This window comes from Podarcis cretensis (assembly GCF_951804945.1).
Source record: "Podarcis cretensis genome assembly, chromosome: 10".
NCBI classification, from domain to species: domain Eukaryota; kingdom Metazoa; phylum Chordata; class Lepidosauria; order Squamata; family Lacertidae; genus Podarcis; species Podarcis cretensis.
The window spans coordinates 13159232-13176526 of NC_137179.1; the positions used below are offsets into that span (position 1 = coordinate 13159232).

Consider the following 17295-nt stretch of genomic DNA (forward strand, 5'->3'; position numbering starts at 1 on the left):
AGAAAAGAAATGACCCAATGGGATATTACTCAGGCTAGCCTTCTAGTGCTCAGCCTCTTTGGGGAAACAGAGATGAGCCCCTGGCTATGAAAACAACCCCTGGGTGGAAATGTGGCAAGGACATTGTGGGGGCTGATCAACTTGGGAGACAGCCGTGGCCTTCCTCCTCGCCGCAGTTAGCTCACATTATAACTTCCACCATGCCTAGATCATCACAAACACCCCACGCACCATTTATGATCTACAGAAAGCTTACATTCTCTCCCTTTGCAAAACATTTGTCCCTTGCTCCAACAAAAACACCAGCAAACCATATAGCTTCTATTAGGAAAGTCTCAGTTTTTTAATATTATTAACTGCCAGTTTTCCATTTGCCTTGCTAGGTGGGTGCGAGTATGCCTTTCTCTTCTGATGAGCGTCAAATGCACGCTGGGCAGGAAATGTGTCTACGCAGGCTTCCCTCTGGCAGGCTTGGACAAAGGCGGCCCTCCAAGCCTTTGTCTGGCCCTCGGAACTCTCTGCACAACTCATTCCCTCCCTAGCTACACCCACTATCCCCAAGCTTTGCACTCTCCTTGAGGGTTTTTGCCTGTCTGGAATGTGCCATTCCACTATCCCCAAGCTTTGCACTCTCCTTGAGAGTTTTTGCCTGTCTGGAATGTGCCATTCAACTGCAATGGTGCCATTTGCTACCTTTGAAGGTGACCCGGAAACTACATCCAGAATGCGGCAGCTAGACTGGTGACTGGGAGTGGCCACCAAGACCACATAACTCCAGTCCTGAAAGACCTACATTGGCTCCCAGTACGTTTCCGGGCACAATTCAAAGTGTTGGTGCTGACCTTTAAAGCCCTAAATGGCCTCGGTCCAGTATACCTGAAGGAGCGTCTCCACCCCCATCGTTCTACCTGGACACTGAAGTCCAGCACTGAGGGCCTTCTGGTGGTTCTCTCCCTGCAAGAAGCAAAGTTACAGGGAACCAGGCAGAGGGCCTTCTCGGTGGTGGCGCCCGCCCTGTGGAATGCCCTCCCACCAGATGTCAAAGAAATAAACAACTACCAGTCTTTTAGAAGACATCTGAAGGCAGCCCTGTTTAGGGAAGCTTTTAATGTTTGATGAATTATTGTATTTTAATATTTTGCTGGGAGCCGTGGCTGGGGAAACCCAACCCGATGGGCAGGGTATAAATAAATTATTATTATTATTATTATTATTATTATTATTATTATTATTATTATTTGCTTGCATGGGTGGAGTGTGTGCGTGCAAATGTGCATAGAAACCAGCCTACCGCATGAAGTTAAAAGCTTGCATTTGTTATTTCGCCCCCTTTTGCCTCTCACGGCCCTTGGAAGCTTTCCCAGAAGGTGATGTGGCCCTCAGGTTCAAAAAGCTTCCCTTCCTCTTGGTTAGGGTGCAGAGGAAGGCCAATAGCATCACAAGGAAGCTTAATCAGACAGACGGGCAGCTGCAGGTTCGGTCCCTGTATTAAGGAATGCGGGAGAACACTGTTCCTTGACTGGTGGCCCAGACAGCCTCCATATGCTTTCCCCGCAAAAGCTCCCTGTGCCATAGCAATTAATGGCCACCCAGAAGCTGAGTGAGCAAATACATAGGCTAAGGCACAGCAGAGGTTTGAAACCTGCCTCATCGTATCTCTCTTCCACTTTTCCCATGAAGCATTTCATAGAATCATAGAATCATAGAGTTGGAAGAGACCACAAGGGCCATTGAGTCCAACCCCCTGCCAAGCAGGAAACACCATCAGAGCACTCCTGACATATGGTTGTCAAGCCTCTGCTTAAAGACCTCCAAAGAAGGAGACTCCACCACACTCCTTGGCAGCAAATTCCACTGTCGAACAGCTCTTACTGTCAGGAAGTTCTTCCTAATGTTTAGGTGGAATCTTTTTTCTTGTAGCTTGGAACTATTGCTCCGTGTCCGCTTCTCTGGAGCAGCAGAAAACAACCTTTCTCCCTCCTCTATGTGACATCCTTTTATATATTTGAACATGGCTATCATATCACCCTTAACCTCCTCTTCTCCAGGCTAAACATGCCCAGCTCCCTTAGCCGTTCCTCATAAGGCATCGTTTCCAGGCCTTTGACCATTTTGGTTGCCCTCCTCTGGACACGTTCCAGTTTGTCAGTGTCCTTCTTGAACTGTGGTGCCCAGAACTGGACACAGTACTCCAGGTGAGGTCTGACCAGAGCAGAATACAGTGGCACTATTACTTCCCTTGATCTAGATGCTATACTCCTATTGATGCAGCCCAGAATTGCATTGGCTTTTTTAGCTGCCGCGTCACACTGTTGGCTCATGTCAAGTTTGACATTAATTTAACCAATTAATGCCAGTCTAGCAAAGCTGGTCTAAGGATACAGAGGTCCACCAGCGCCTGTTGATCCCTTGTTTACCTCTGGCTCTCTCCCTTCATTGACATTTAGATTGTAAGTTTCTTGAGGCAAGGACCTTTTTTTTCTTTTGTAAAGTGCTGCTTCCACATCCATTGCTCCCAGTAGTGGCCTCCCCCAAGGGCCAGCACAGGGGCTTCCGAAGGGCCCTACTATGAGTGGGGAGGGGGCAGAAGAACCAGTTACGGCTTCCTTGAAACAAACACACCAGTCTTTCTGTTTCATTGCAACTGTTTTGTTTTTTAATTAATGCTTATTGTTGCAATATAACTTTTGGTGAACTGCTTTGGTGAGATCTGCCTGAATGGCTGCATGCAAATAAGGCAAGTATGCTGTTATCAGCATAGTGTACTTCCCAAATAGGAGAAATAGCTTAACATTCAGAGATCCCGGCTATCATATCACCGGCCTCCTATTTCACACTCCTATAAAAATGGCTGAATACAGAAAATTGTGTTTTAGTTTTTTTCCAATTAACTGCAACACACACACACACACACACACACACACACACACAGAGAGAGAGAGAGAGAGAGAGAGACAGACAGACAGACAGACAGACACACATTCACACAAGAGAGAGAGATAGAGAATCTTAAAGACTAAGAGTGGGAACACTGAGAGACTGAAACACTTCTTAAAAATGACAACAAGGTTCCTTAACAAGCCGTCTCTCTTCCTTTTTGCAAAAAGTGAAATAAAAATCGGATACACCAGTTTACGTACCAATGAACAGATGGATGACAAACATGTGCGCAGATGACTTTGCTAACAAATCCATGCATTGGTACTCCCCCCCCCATTTTTTTAAAATGTTCAGAGCGTAATATCAAAAGTGTCAAAATTTAATCCCAGGATAGAATAGCACTGTAGTACAGGAGCCATATATAGAGAGCACACACACACACACACACACACACACACACACACACACACACACAGAGCCTGGTTGAGCAACAGTCTCACATAACCCACAGTCAGTGTGAAACTTCAGACACCTGACCCCAGTGCCAGAAAGAAGGAAGAATGATGACGATGGTGAGTTAGAACAACTGTGCCATTCTTGCAAAAAGACCCGAGTACCTGGTTGATCTGCGAGCGTCCAACTCCCTCTCCTTCCCCAAGTTAATAGAGAACTCCCTGCTGAGTTCAAAAAGTGGCCTTTGGCAGCCCAGAAGGGACCTTTCCAACATTTCCATCAGGGGAAGAGGAGAGCGCCTCGCCCCCTCTTTATTGCGGAGGAGGAAGAGATTCCCCCCTTTATCCTCTGATGTTTCAAAGGAAAGCAATCTCTCACTTTCGCTTGCTTTCAGACCTCACCACTCACTTGCAGTGAGTGCAAGAAGTTTTGAGAGCTAAGCAGGGCTGCCATCTCTATGAGAATCTGGAATGGATTTGCATGTTACACTCCATGTACTGTATATTTAATCGGAAAAAGATGCTCACGATACGCTCGCCGCATTTCCCTCCTTCCCCGCACTGGCCTGGCCTAGTACTAAACAGTAAAAGGTGATTCCTTATGTTAAATTTCTTAGCCGAAATGGTTTATTAAAACCAGATTTGGAGGGTATTATAAAATGCTTAGAAGCCCTTTAAAATGTCAACGCGGATCCCCCAGAGACTGAGTAAAATGTCAGCCCGGCTCAAGGGCCTATTTTAAGTGGAATGAATTAGCAGCGTGCTGTTGGAGGTTGTTATCCCAAACAATCAGTTAAGATGGGGAGAAAACATCCAAGTTCCCTTTGTACTTTCTGTATGGAAAGTGGAGGAGATGATGTTTGCGGTGATCTGACCAATTCCTGAAGACGATTGCTTAAAGGTAAGTTTAATCAGGACAGCTCTTAAATGCAAAGACCCAGCCAAACTGTTTTTCCTCCTGACTCATAGGCTTAATCTCACAGCCACTAACTGCCTTTAAATCCCTTCTGCTAGCATATGCAAGTGTTATCTTCCCGGGAACAAATGTAGACTCCTTATCTCACTTTCTTCCGACTAATCTAGTCAATTCAGGCGCCCTATTAAAGCCACCCTACCTGCCATCTATAACCGACAGCTAGTATATAGGCCTCTGTGAATCTGTAGAATGAAGAATCCAACGGCAGTCACACAAATCCTGCTCCCAGCAGAATTTCTCCAGCGGCCAACTTGCCCGTGTGAAATTGAGTCAACCTACACATTTGCTTAGAATGAAAAGCCAGACTTGTGAACTGCACCGCTACAGATTATGGGAAGGATGTTGCCCCCTCATGTAAAAACTGACAGGCACACACAACAGATCAAACACAACTCCCTGAAAACTGCAAAGTCACATTCTAGAGAGAAATGTGTAGCCAAGTCCTCTTTCTGATGTTCATTACTAAAAAGAGCTTTTCACACAGAAGAATTGAAGTGTTTCAATTACTAATAACAATATCTTGTATTTTGGTCCCAAGGCGGGTTGGGAAACCCCCCCAATAATAATACAAACATCAAAATGTTGTGTAAAATCCACATAAAATTCTACAATGGGGGTCACCAATGTGCCTTCTGCAGCACTCATGAAAGAACACATTAGTTGTCTCCTCAAAAAACCTCAGCACAATAGAGAATTTTTGCTGTTTCTCCTCAGGTTCTGTTTGCACTGGCTCAGCCTCTCCTACACTGAATATGCCCCCTTAAACATGCCCACATTTCATTAGATGCCAGGAGCGGACATCCATTCACCCATCATTTAAATAAAATAAAACTCTTTGTGAGTGAGCTCAGGAGTGGCTGATGGGAGCACCTTCCCTCCCCTATTGATGGGGTGGCTGATACATGGCACCCATTTTGTGTCATGCCATGCCCCATGGCAGCCATTTTGTGGCTGGTGCCCACAACACCACCTCAAAATTCCAGATGTGCCTACTGACCCAAATGTTGGGTGACCATTGAACTACAAAGATTAACAAGACAAAAACACAACCCCAAAGAAGCCATACCCCATATCCAACACCCAAAATGGCCCACCTTCACTCCTGAAAGTGGAAGAAGCCTCAGATACTGATCTGAGTGCAAAGTCATGGCCGTTCTGCAAGCTACATTTGGACAAGATGGTCTCTTGGCCATCTTGGCCATAGTTCATTTAGGAAACACCTCGCTGCACTACGAAATGGTGCAGTCCAGAATTCTGCCACCTCGTTCTGAGTTAAGCACAGAATGGCTTTTGCGGAACCAGATGGGTGTCCAGTTGATATTACGCCCACTCCAAACCACAGAGCCCTGCTACTCCTGTTTTTCATTGCCTTACCCAGTATTTTGCTGATGTTGGAGTTGTGCATATCCGGGAAAGCCTGCAGGATCTTCCTCCGCTCGTCTTTTGCCCATACCATGAAGGCATTCATTGGGCGCTTGATGTGGGGTTCGTTGCTGCCACGCCCTCTGGACTCCCGATAAATCCGAGATTCTGAGACACCTGCGCTTCCTAAAATGATGGGGTGGGAGGGCAGAAAAGGCAGGGAACAAAGGATATTTCCTTGTTATAAGCTGCCTCCTCAAGCATAGCTTTAAATCGTACTCAGGAGTACTTGTCACTTCAGCATGAAGTCCTGCATCTCCCATTTTCTCAGTTATGACATGTATTTGTTGTACAGCTTTATGGCATGGTGGATAAGGGCACTTGCGTGCTTTCCCTCCACCATATAATCACCTAAACATAGTTGTTGATGGTAGTCAATGCTGAGGTCCAAACGTACACACCTTCGGTTTGCACAGTCTTCCCTTCCTGTCTTTTTCCACAGGGAAAGAACTGCCCAACTTGGGTATCCATAGGGAATGCTTCCTTAGTGAATGGTGGAAGGAGGTTCCACACATTCCCATTCTTCTGCTCCTCCCAAAGAATCACCAGCCAGTTGAGTAAAAGAGGTGGGGCATGGGAATGTTACCCGCGGTTACACTGCCTCCGCATAATGCAGGATAGTGCTATAGGCTTTTATCTTGGGATGAGGGTGGGGAGGGTATCCGTTCTGAAACGCCATCTAAATTTATTTATTTTTGCTGAAGATTTTGTGATTCCACCAAAGGACTAGGCAGTGCTAGTTGCTTCCTAACAGTGAAGGGTCTTTTTTTTTGGCAGCATCACAAAGATATATCCCGGCTTTCCTGCTAAGGAGCTCATGGCAGTGTACATGGCCCCTCTATTTTATCCTCACAATTCCCCTGTGAGGTAGGTTAGGCTGACAGGCCAAAAGTCACCCAGTGAGCTCAATGGCTGAATAGCAATGGAGGTTCAATCAGGTTCAACACTTTAACCACTTTATCACCCTGGTGAACATCTAACCCCCTGCCCTGTCATGTATGAATCGGATGTAACAAGCCAACAAATGCTTGTTCATGGCCGCCTGTCTTTTCATGCGCAGACACTTCTGCAGTGGTACAGACAATGCGAAAGGTCCGTGCAACTCAAAACAGCTTCTACAGTCCCAGAGTGTGCCTGTCCTGTGGCCAATCGGTTCTGCTAACTGATCACTTCTGCAACTGATCTCATTCTTCCAAAACCTATTTCTGTTTGCATCTTTCATCTCATCTTCACAGAGCCAGAGACGTGGTCTTAACCTTGGCAATGGCGTTTACTATGACAGCATGAAAAATTCACCCACAGACTTTCAGCATCGCACATCGCCAGCTTTGTTTAGTGGGTGTCTCCTCGCCATGCGCTAAGTACCAAGGAGATCAATGTTCTCTCTCCACCGGGCAGTGGATGTACAGGCACAGCTGGGAATAAGGCAAAGTGCTATGCTACTGACCATCAGAGTCTCCGCTCATGTTGAAATCCATCATAGCGTGGCTAAACTTCCCGTCTTCATTCTGTTTGACTGCCAACTGTTGAGTCAGGTTCTCCAGTGTCGTTTTGTCCTGGGTGGGGAGAGAAGAGAGGGCACAAAGGAGTCTTTTTATTAACACGCAATGGAACCACAAAGTTCATAGGTAATTTGCAAGATTCCCCAGAGAAGGGGGGTTTAGAAAATAAGGAAGAAGATGGTTGAGTTGGAAAAGTAAATGAAAGTGGGGTGAATGCCCAAAGGGATGGGGGGGGGGAGAATAACACAATTATTTTTGGGAGGTTTTATGAGTTGGAAGTATCATGGCTTGAACATTCACTCCTCCCATTTAAAAATACAGCTTTATTAGCTGAGGATGAGTAAGCTTGTGAAATTCAGATTAGTTTGACACACATTGCAAGCGCTCAGCTAGCATGTTCCACAAGCGGTTCAAATGTTTCTGGTGGAATTCAGTGCACTGAAAAGTGGGTTTAGCTTAGCAACCCACAGGGCAATTTAAGATGCTAATTTTTCTGATGGGCCCAATGGATACTTGCCTCTGAAAAACCTTGTAAAACCTAACATTGATAGGAAGTTAAAAGTATGCCAGGGCTGTTCCTGATGTTAATTTTTATCCCTATCCTTGTCTGAGACGCAAGTAAGGCAACTGAGAAAATAGTCAAAGGAAATAACTCTGAGTCAGAAATGACTACCTTGTTCACAGGATGTAAATGGCAACAATCCCTTCTGATGATTTTTCAGGAGTACCTTTACAAATGGGTGAAATTTTCACCCCACTCATCACTGTGACAATCACTTTCTCATCCATTTTCCTTAAAACTGTTTCGCCCACAACATTCCAAGGTGAGGTCAAGAAACATTTTCCTCACTCTTGTTTCATAGAATTGTAGGGTTGGAAGGAATCTAATGCAACACCTTACAATGCAGGAATTACAGTTAAACAATCCTCGACAGATGGCTATCCAACCTCTGCTTAAAAACCCTTCAGTGAAGGAGGGTCCAACACCTTCTGAGGAAGTCCCTTCCACTGTTGGACAGCTCGCACCACCAGAAAGTTCTTCCTGATCTGCAGCCAGAATCTCCTTTATTTGGTGCAAGGAAGCCAACAAGATTTGGCTATTTGATGGTGTCTGAACAACACCTCGGGTGTTGTAGGGGTGGGTTGGGGAACTGAGGGGGGAAATATACCCAATAGCAGTGGAGAAAGACTATCATCCTCAAGACAACAAACAGAGGGCAAAAGGTGATGGGAAATAGATGAGAGCGGTGTCACTTGCTACACAAAGAAAGATCCTGTGTGAGAGTCCAGGAAGGGAACTATATATGACAGTAAGGATAGGTAAAAATGCATATTAAAGAAACACACAGAATCCATAATACAGCACAGCAACTAAACAGGCAGAGTGGGATTCAAAGAGAACAGGTTGGGAAAACTTGCAAATTTGTATACAGCATGCCAGTGATTTATGCAACCCCTGGGCGGCTGCTCTCCATGGCTGTGACATGCTTTGTGGTTCGCACGTTGTGCAGGCCTGCTTTGTGCATAACCACTCCCCACCCCACCCCACAACCACCACTCCTCACCTATGCCAGAGACCATGCTCAGAGTCTAGTTCTGGGAATGGGTTATGCGTAGCAAGACCAAGGAGGAGCCTCACAAACCCCACAGCATGCTCAGAGCTCGGGAATGCGCCTGCAGTGTGTTTACAAACATGGCTTTCCTGCAAATCCTATAGCCGAAAGCATTGTGTGGCCAGGATTAGTGCCGCGCACTTGGCTTGGAAGACAACGATGCCTCCACTGTGGGGCCTTGGAAGAGGCTAGCCTTTCTCTGAGTGCAATACCTGCATTCATCATTGCTGGAAAATGTTCCTTTCCTCCCCCTCCACACACAGTTATGGGAGTGCTGCGGTGCTCCAGAACTGAAATGTGCAAAGCAAAGGCAGCCCTCCTTTTCGCAAGCCGCACACAGTTCAACTTGCCTGGCTTTCGGTTGCCTCTCTCCGCAGAACGCAGGAGCGATAAGGGGGAGGGGGAGGAACCGGAGACTCTGTTTCAGCGACAAGGCGACCCCTAACCCCCCACTACTAAAACATGCAGTATAATAAAATAATTCAATTAGTCGCCATCAAAGGGAAAGTTGAGATAATTCTCAGAGGCTGTCACTCTGAAGCCGAGCGATGTCAAAACAGTCAGCTATGCTTTCGTTATGCCCCTTTGAGCCATGACTTAAGTGAACCTTCAGTCAATCTCGGTGCTGAGCAAAGGGAGAGGGATGGCATGCGAGAGTTGGCAGCGGGGCAGAGGAGGTGAAAAGTGAGTTGCAAAAAGCTTTAATTATAAAACAACAGAGCGGCCTCCAAGGCTGAGGAGGCCCAGCCGTTGCACTTAACCAATCTCTGCTGCGGCTGATGCACTGAATGAAATTAACGCAGCTAAAGGAAGAAAAAAGAAGAAGAAGAAGAGAGAGGGGGAAAAAAACCCCAAAGCAAAACAAAAGCAAGAGCACCCTCGTGAGCAAAACAAGTTATTTGGTTTTTAAAGCAGAGGACACGGTAATCCATAAATTAAAAAGGGGTTTTAAATCAAAGAGGGGAGCGAAAGCTCAGCCGGGACGTAGCAGGGTGTTTGAGTGAAAGGAACAGGAAAGTTTTCAAGAGACATAATTAATGAGCAATACTTTTGGCTTTGCGGCGATTGCCAAAGTATTTCCGGGTTGTTGAATTCAGTTCGGCACTGTAGTTCATATGGGCATTAGTCAACGAGACGGATGGTGGTGGGGGAACATAGGAAGCCAGCTTATATCGAGTCAGATCACAGCTCCATCTAGCTCAGTATTTCCTGTTCTGATTGGCAGCTGCTCTCTAAGGCTCCCTGATAGGAACCTTTCTCAGCCCTGCCTGAGGGACTGAACCTGGGACCTGATGCCACTGCACCTTTCTCAAGTAGGAACACAGGAAGCTGTCTTAGACAGAATCAGGCATTTGGCTCCTACAGCTCAGCAATATTGATTCTGACTGGTAGCAGCTTGCTATGATTTAAGGCAGAGGTCTCTCCCAGCCCCACTTGGAGGGACTGAACCTGGGATCTTCTGCATGCAGATACTCTGTGAAGGAACAATTGTCTTTTCCAGGATGCAGAGTTAGAGTGACAACCCAATAAAACGAAAAGGCCCCTTGCTATGTAATAAACTTCACTCATATGTAACAAACTAGGCTTAATGTCTCATCTGCTTTGGCCCTCAAATTTATGTTGTTTGGATTGTATTGTAATATTTTCTTTTAGGGTTTAGTGGCTGGTGCCTAATTTGTGGGTTTTTGAAGCAAGGTATAAATATTTTTGGAACGTTTTAGGAAGCTGCCTTGTACTGGTTATTTATATTGCTATCTCTGTCCCAGAATTGTCTACTCTAACAGAATAGGACCTTTCTTTCCTGTCACCTGTTACCGTTAGAGAAATCAGTATGAATTTAATTATTTTTAAGGTAAAAGAGTGGCCACCCTGATGCTTCTGCTCTCAGCAGAGAAGCCAGATGAGACCACACTCTCCACCTTAACAACACAGAAATGTAATAATAATAATAATAATAATAATAATAATAATAATAATTACAACAACAACAACAACAACAATAGTACCCCGCCCATCTGACTGGGTTACACCAGCTACTCTGGGAAGCTTCCAGTACGGTTGCCATATGTCCAGAATTTCATGGACATACCCGGAATACAGTTGTCAGAAGCAGTGTCCAGGTGTAAATCAGCAAAATGTCCAGAAAAATCTGGACGTATGGCAACCCATGTTGGCAGTGCCATTTTTGGCGATGTTACTTTTGGCCAAAACAACAACAAAAAAGCCCAACAACTTTGTCCCTGCAAAAAAGCTCAGCAACTTCCAGCATATACAAAAACACAAATGAAACTTTAAACATTTAAAACTTCCTGATACAGGGCTGCCTTCAGATGTCTTCTAAAGGTTGTATAGATACTTATCTCCTTGACATCTGATGGGAGGACGTTTCACAAGGCACGCACGACTACCGAGAAGGCCCTCTGCCTGGTTCCCTGTAGCTTCACATCTCGCAGTGAGGGAACCACCAGAAGGCCCTCAGAGCTGGACCTCAGTGTCCAAGCTGAATGGTGGGAGTGGAGATGCTCCTTCAGGTATACAGGACCGAGGCCATTTAGGGCTTTAAAGGTCAGCACCAATACTTTGAATTTCTGGAAACGTATCAGGAGCAAATGTAGGTAAGAAGAGCTCTGGTGGATGCCAGTGCCCATCTAGCCCAGCATCCAATCCCACCAGTGGTCAACCAGATGCCCATGGGAAGCCCAAAAGCAGGACTTGAGTGCAACAGAGCTCTCCAAACTTGTGATTCCCATCAAATGGCAAACGCAACCAGAGAGTGACAAGTCTCAGGTGCTTGGTCCCCAGGTCTCCATTACAACTCAGGTGAGGCCATCAGGAAGTAGCTCCTCAGATGGGGCTTTGTCAAGTCAGGTATTGCATGCACCTGGGGAGGCTGCAGAGCACTGGAGAGAACATTAATGCAGGGTTTCCCAAACTTGGGTCTCCAGCTCTTTTTGGACTACAACTCCCATCATCCCTAGCTAGTAGGACCAGTGGTCAGGGATGATGGGAACTGTAGTCCAAAAGCCCAAACACTGGGAAACACTGCATTAATGGAAAGAAACACACCCAACAACCAGGCTCAGGCACCACACACCCTCATAAATTCTAAGTACCCTGTGAAAGAGGACGGAACAAGGAAGTGTGGTGGGAAACTTTTGGAAAACTGGAGGGCAGGTGCTAATCAAAAAGGCCATATAATGAATGGCGCCAGGGCAAAATTAAGCACAAAAGCAGCAGCTAACCTGTTTTGCTTTAGAAGAAAAAAGAGGTGGGTGGCAATCTCGTATCTGCTGGGCTACGCACTTTCCAGGAGGATATTTCAATTTATGTTCATGGCATCACTCTGTCAACAAAGGAAGAGGATCTTCTTTCCTGTCCCTGCCCACTCACAAATTAACTGCAGCTCGCTGACAGAGGGGCATCCCACCTTCATCTTGCGAAACCCATTTAGCGGTTCCAAAGGGGGAAGCACAATGGTTTCAGGTTTGCACATCAAAATGCACCCATTAATCATAGCTGGCTGGCTGGAACATGGCCATTTCCGAAACTCTTAGAAACTCTTAACTGTTTGCGATGTGGATCAGGCCTTGACACTATTTGTAGCCTCTATTTGCAGCTCTCTATTTGTAAGGAGATGGTTTAGGTCACACTAGGTCACACTGGCTTTCCCCATTGAAAACATCTTTGGCTTCCCTCATAACTCCTGAGGTGTTCCTCTTTGCCAAATTTATATTGAAATTTCCATTTTGGAAAAGCCCTAGTTCCAGGCCTTATCCGGCGATGCTCAAAAGGAAGATGGCAGCAGCTGTGGGAAAGCATGTACTACCTAGGTAAAGGTAAAGGGACCCCTGACCGTTAGGTCCAGTCGTGGATGACTCTGGGGTTGCAGCGCTCATCTCGCTTTACTGGCCGAGGGAGTCAGCGTACAGTTTCCGGGTCATGTGGCCAGCATGACTAAGCCGCTTCTGGCGAACCAGAGCAGCGCACGGAAACGCCATTTACCTTCCTGCCAGAGCGGTACCTATTTATCTACTTGTACTTTGTGCTTTCGAAATGCTAGGTTGGCAGGAGCAGGGACTGAGCAACAGGAGCTCACCCCATCGCAGGGATTCGAATCGCTGACATTCTGTGTGCCCTAGGTGTGAAAGATTTGCTTGATTTCTGCAATCCTGTCCCCAGGATGAAAAGATTGTGGAAACCGAGGGAATTGCATTTGTAGCTGAGATAACTTGCAATTTCATTACTTTTTTTTGGGGGGGGGGTGGCATGTTCCCACCACACTGGAGCTCATAGCTGGGATGAATATGTGAGCAAGACCTTCCACTCCTTTTGACAGCTGCGAAGCATGTGGCTTGACCTCCCCACTGGGAGATTCCCCACAGCAGCACTGCATACTCCTGGTGGCCTCCAGGAATGGAGAGCAGAGCCTCCAAACGATTAGCTTGAACCATATGGAAAGTGTCTTCCAAACGAAACGGCTGCCATGTGGAACCCTGCCTCACAGGAGCGACTGCCGGCAGCTTCTGCATGGACGCCATAGCGCTGAATTGGCCTTTCGTTCTCTAGTTCTTCCAGGAGAATTAGTTGGATGCACACACAAGTACTTCAGCCTAACTGGGTGATGGCTCAAGATTCAAGTGCCTAGTTCCCCACACCCCTTACCCCACACCCCCAGCGCGGTAATACTCTACAGCTGGGTTTGGCCAAGTGAGTGCAAGCCTGACAGTGGCATTCCTCCGCCGAAATGTTCTCTTGGCCAGGGTAGCGCTGGCAAAATCCTAGAGAGCTGTGAACTCCGTTTGCCAAAAAGCTCTTCTCTAACTGCGTAATTCAAGGTTAAAATTTCATTTCAGCTCTCCATCCACAGTACTCGGCTCCTTCCCCTGCCATCTCCACTCCCCTCTTCCAAAGGCAGGCATACATTTCATTCACATTTGCTGCCTTGCAGATAATACACACACACACACACACACACACACACACACACACTTGTGGGGCTGCAAGCCAGCCCAGAGAGTGCCAAAAAGTGCCGGCTCAGACACAGCTCCCCAACCTCATGTTCTTCTCTGCCTTTTGCCAAATGCAGTGTGTGTGTGTGTGTGTGTGTGTGTGTGTGTGTGTGAGAGAGAGAGAGAGAGAGAGAGAGAGAGAGAGAGAGAGACCAAGCTGAGATGACTGTGGGGAGAGGGTTGGTGAGGTGGGAATCCTTGAAGTCTGGCGAAGCCTGACTTCCAGTCTGCACAAAGGAGGCTGCATTGCAACTGGGGGTAGCGGGGAAATTCGAATCTGCTTGCACTCTAAAGGCAAGCCTACTAAATTTAGGCTGTGGACACATTCCTGTTTATTCTGCATCCAATATGCTGGGGAAGGGGTTTACACATGATGTTATCCACAATCCATATCTAGCCTGTCGTTTCTCATGAAATGCTGCCTTTTGATGGGTTTTCTCTCAAGCCAGCTTTGATCCAATTTTTTTATAAAAGAATGACCCAGCTGTGTTTTAAGCTAAGAATTTGTACACAGCCTTGCACTTTCTGGAGGAAAAATATGTGCAAACTGAAACACAGCCATCCTTCAAAATTCACACTTCTCTGAATTTTGCAATGCAGTTGTCCAGCCAAATAGTGCGTACAATAATTTTCATTCTTAGGTAAACTGCGTGTAAGAATGCATATACTAGTGAAAATGGCATACTGAATTGCATTGCATTAGAGGAAACTGCATACAAAAATGTGTGTATTGGTACGATGATTGCTTAATGGAAGCATGGAAGCCTTTCTTTGGACTATTTAAAGAAATATTATAGTATGATGAATTCGTGAGCAGGAAGGCATGAGAGATTGTTGTATTACTGTTATGATCCAAGACAGGGAAGACAGAGAGCAACAAGGGGGACAAATAACAAACACCATGGAAACATCATGGAAAATTGGATGGGATGTTGACAAAAGAAAAGAAAAATCTATTGTGTACTGGAATCTTTATGTGGGATTTTTTGGGGGGGAAATTTAATACAATATATCTTTAAAAAAACCCCAGAAAACCAAAATGTGTGTACTGGGAGAAATTCACACTAAAGTGCTGGTGCACTTTTGTGAGGACTATGAGTGAGTTCCCATTGGGGTGCTGGCATTCTGGGCCAGGCTGAAATTCTGGAGAACTTCTGTCAGTCAGCATACACAACACTGAACTAGACAGACCAATGATCTGGCTCACTATAAGGCAGCTTCCTATGTTCCTAGTTTTCCTCTCTTTTTTGGACATCATAACCAAGCTGTGGATGGGACCACTCAATCTGTCTCACCAGGTCAACATTGGCCATCTGTCATGGATGCTTTAGTTGAGAGTCCTGTCTTGCTGGTGGCTGGACTAGATTACTCTCAGGGATCCCTTCCAACTCTGTGATCCTATGACACTATGGACTGTGCCACCTCTTATCTCTGGCCATTGCCTTGACAATGACTGTTGTGCAGAAAAACATGCCATAAAACAGAAACAGGATCAGTTGTTGCAACAGGCTGAGCTCTGATGTGCTTAAATGTAGTTTACAGAGCTATAAAAACCATGCGTGAAATGATAAAATAGAGTGAGACTTTCAAATGTTGACTCGGTTATTGTTAGCCCTCGTTCTGGTGGCCCCGCTTTATTGTTTTCGACTGTTCTAATGAACAGGGAAATAGCAACAAAGAAGGGCTTTAACCTTCCAATTATATAAACTCCCCGGACCACCAAAGTAGACAAAAGATTATTTATAATGCAACTAAGATTTATCAGTCAGGAGGTTTCTGCCCCCATCCCAGACCCGCTTTTCTTGTTTGTATTGAAGTTAAAATTGAAAAAAACCCCACAAACCAGTGCCTTCTTCAGCCGCTTAAACTCTCCCTTGCTTATCCAAAAAAGAAAGAAAAGAAAAAGGCACCCATAGGAGCTAAAAGTAGACTTAAGAGAAGCGAGTGGGGAGGGGGAGAGGGAAACAAATTCCGACCTTATTTTCAGACATCTTTTGGGGTGGAATTGTATGACAGCTTAGTTTTAAAGTGTTCTCTCTGGTCCCTGCTCTTGGCTGGAAAATGGGTGGCTTGAAAGCCTGGCTGCAAAGCTTTTAGCAGATCGGTTCGAAAAAGAAGATCCATTCGGTGTTCAATAAATAACGCTTTCTTCAGACTGCAACTGGCCCCCAAGCACAGTTGACACTGACTTATTGAATCTGGTTCTTATTCATACCTGGTCGTGAGTTTATCTCCTTTTGTTATTTACACAAGGGTTTTAACACATCGAGTGCTTTGCACACATCAATGAGTTCCACCGTAACAACAACCCTATAAGGTAGATTATCGCCCTCATTTTGCAGTAGGGAGAGTGCTGCATTCGGAGACACCACAGCACTAAAGGGCGAAACTCACCCCTCAGCCCTAAAACGGGCTTCTCTCTCGTTCCAGTGTTCATAGAATCCTAGAATTGTAGAGTTGGAAGAGACCCCCCGGGGTCATCTAGACCAACCCCCTGCAGTGCAGGAATCTCAGCTATCCATACGGATGCAGGGAATCACATCCATGACAGATGGCCAGCAAACCTCTGATTAAAAACCTCCAATGAAGAAGAGTCCATGCAACGATATGCAAATCCTCCCTCCACACAAACCTGGTATTTTATAAATGACAGCTATGCTGAAAAAACAGAATTGGCACAAGTCACGTACACAGTACTACTCACTGAAGCCCCATATCAATGGGGAGCTGAATGCACTTAACTGTTTTGCATTGCAAGCAAAGGATGTCACCCCCCCCCCAATTGTTTTTTTAAAACCTAAGCTGTGTAAAAGTGTTTATCTGGCTGTCTTCATTTTCTCCTGAACCAGAGAGGTCCTTGCAATCAAGGGGTTAACGTTTAGATGGGAGGGGTGGCATTAAAAAAAATAAAAAATGGAGAGGGATGAAAATTGCAGCCCACACAGGATAGGGAGTAGCTGCTTTCATATAAACAGAAATTCAGGACGCAGACTGTGCTTTGCTGGTAATTGTTTACTAAACAATAGGGTGACTCAGTCACTCAGCAGTGCCGCACATGTCTAAAATGGCTCAACATCCATTCCATCAACCGCAACTTCCCTGGGAATGTATTAAAGAAGCTGAAAATGCCACTAATGCTTTTTGTTGTAATTATTTCCTCTGCCCAGAAGCCCTATCACTTGTCCTCTAGGCCTGGAATGTACAGAGAGCACTGGCTCTGTGAGTTTATGGGGTGGGTGGGTTATTTTTGGTGTGTCTGTCCAATGAAAGAACATAAGAGGCTGCAGCTTTTGTGGATGAAGCCAAACTCCTTCTACAAAGGGTCTGGGGCTTGGGCACACGGAGTCCTGGGCGATTTGCTCAGCTAGCTCCTAGCCTCAAACCATGAAGTTCCCAGTTCAAGCTGCAGCTGACAATGGTTTGCTGCTTCCCTTGTGAAAA

General features: G+C 45.8%; 1 protein-coding gene and 2 long non-coding RNA genes across 15 annotated transcripts in view; 1 reads left to right on the forward strand and 2 right to left on the reverse strand.

Annotated features, from left to right (window-relative positions):
* Positions 1-17295, reverse strand: part of LOC307225418 — a 582147-nt gene that overhangs the window by 175756 nt on the left and 389096 nt on the right. The gene's annotated exons all lie outside the window — the stretch shown is intronic.
* Positions 1-17295, forward strand: part of LOC307225335 — a 422891-nt gene that overhangs the window by 21488 nt on the left and 384108 nt on the right. The gene's annotated exons all lie outside the window — the stretch shown is intronic.
* SOX5 (SRY-box transcription factor 5) overlaps positions 1-17295 on the reverse strand; it is a 775029-nt gene that overhangs the window by 10306 nt on the left and 747428 nt on the right. For all 12 annotated transcript variants that reach the window (XM_079992440.1, XM_079992438.1, XM_079992439.1 and 9 more), the window contains 2 exons: positions 7178-7286; positions 5683-5856 (listed from right to left, as the gene is read on the reverse strand). In XM_079992440.1, coding sequence (XP_079848566.1) covers positions 5683-5856; positions 7178-7286 — 283 coding nt within the window. The remainder of the gene's footprint in view (positions 1-5682; positions 5857-7177; positions 7287-17295) is intronic.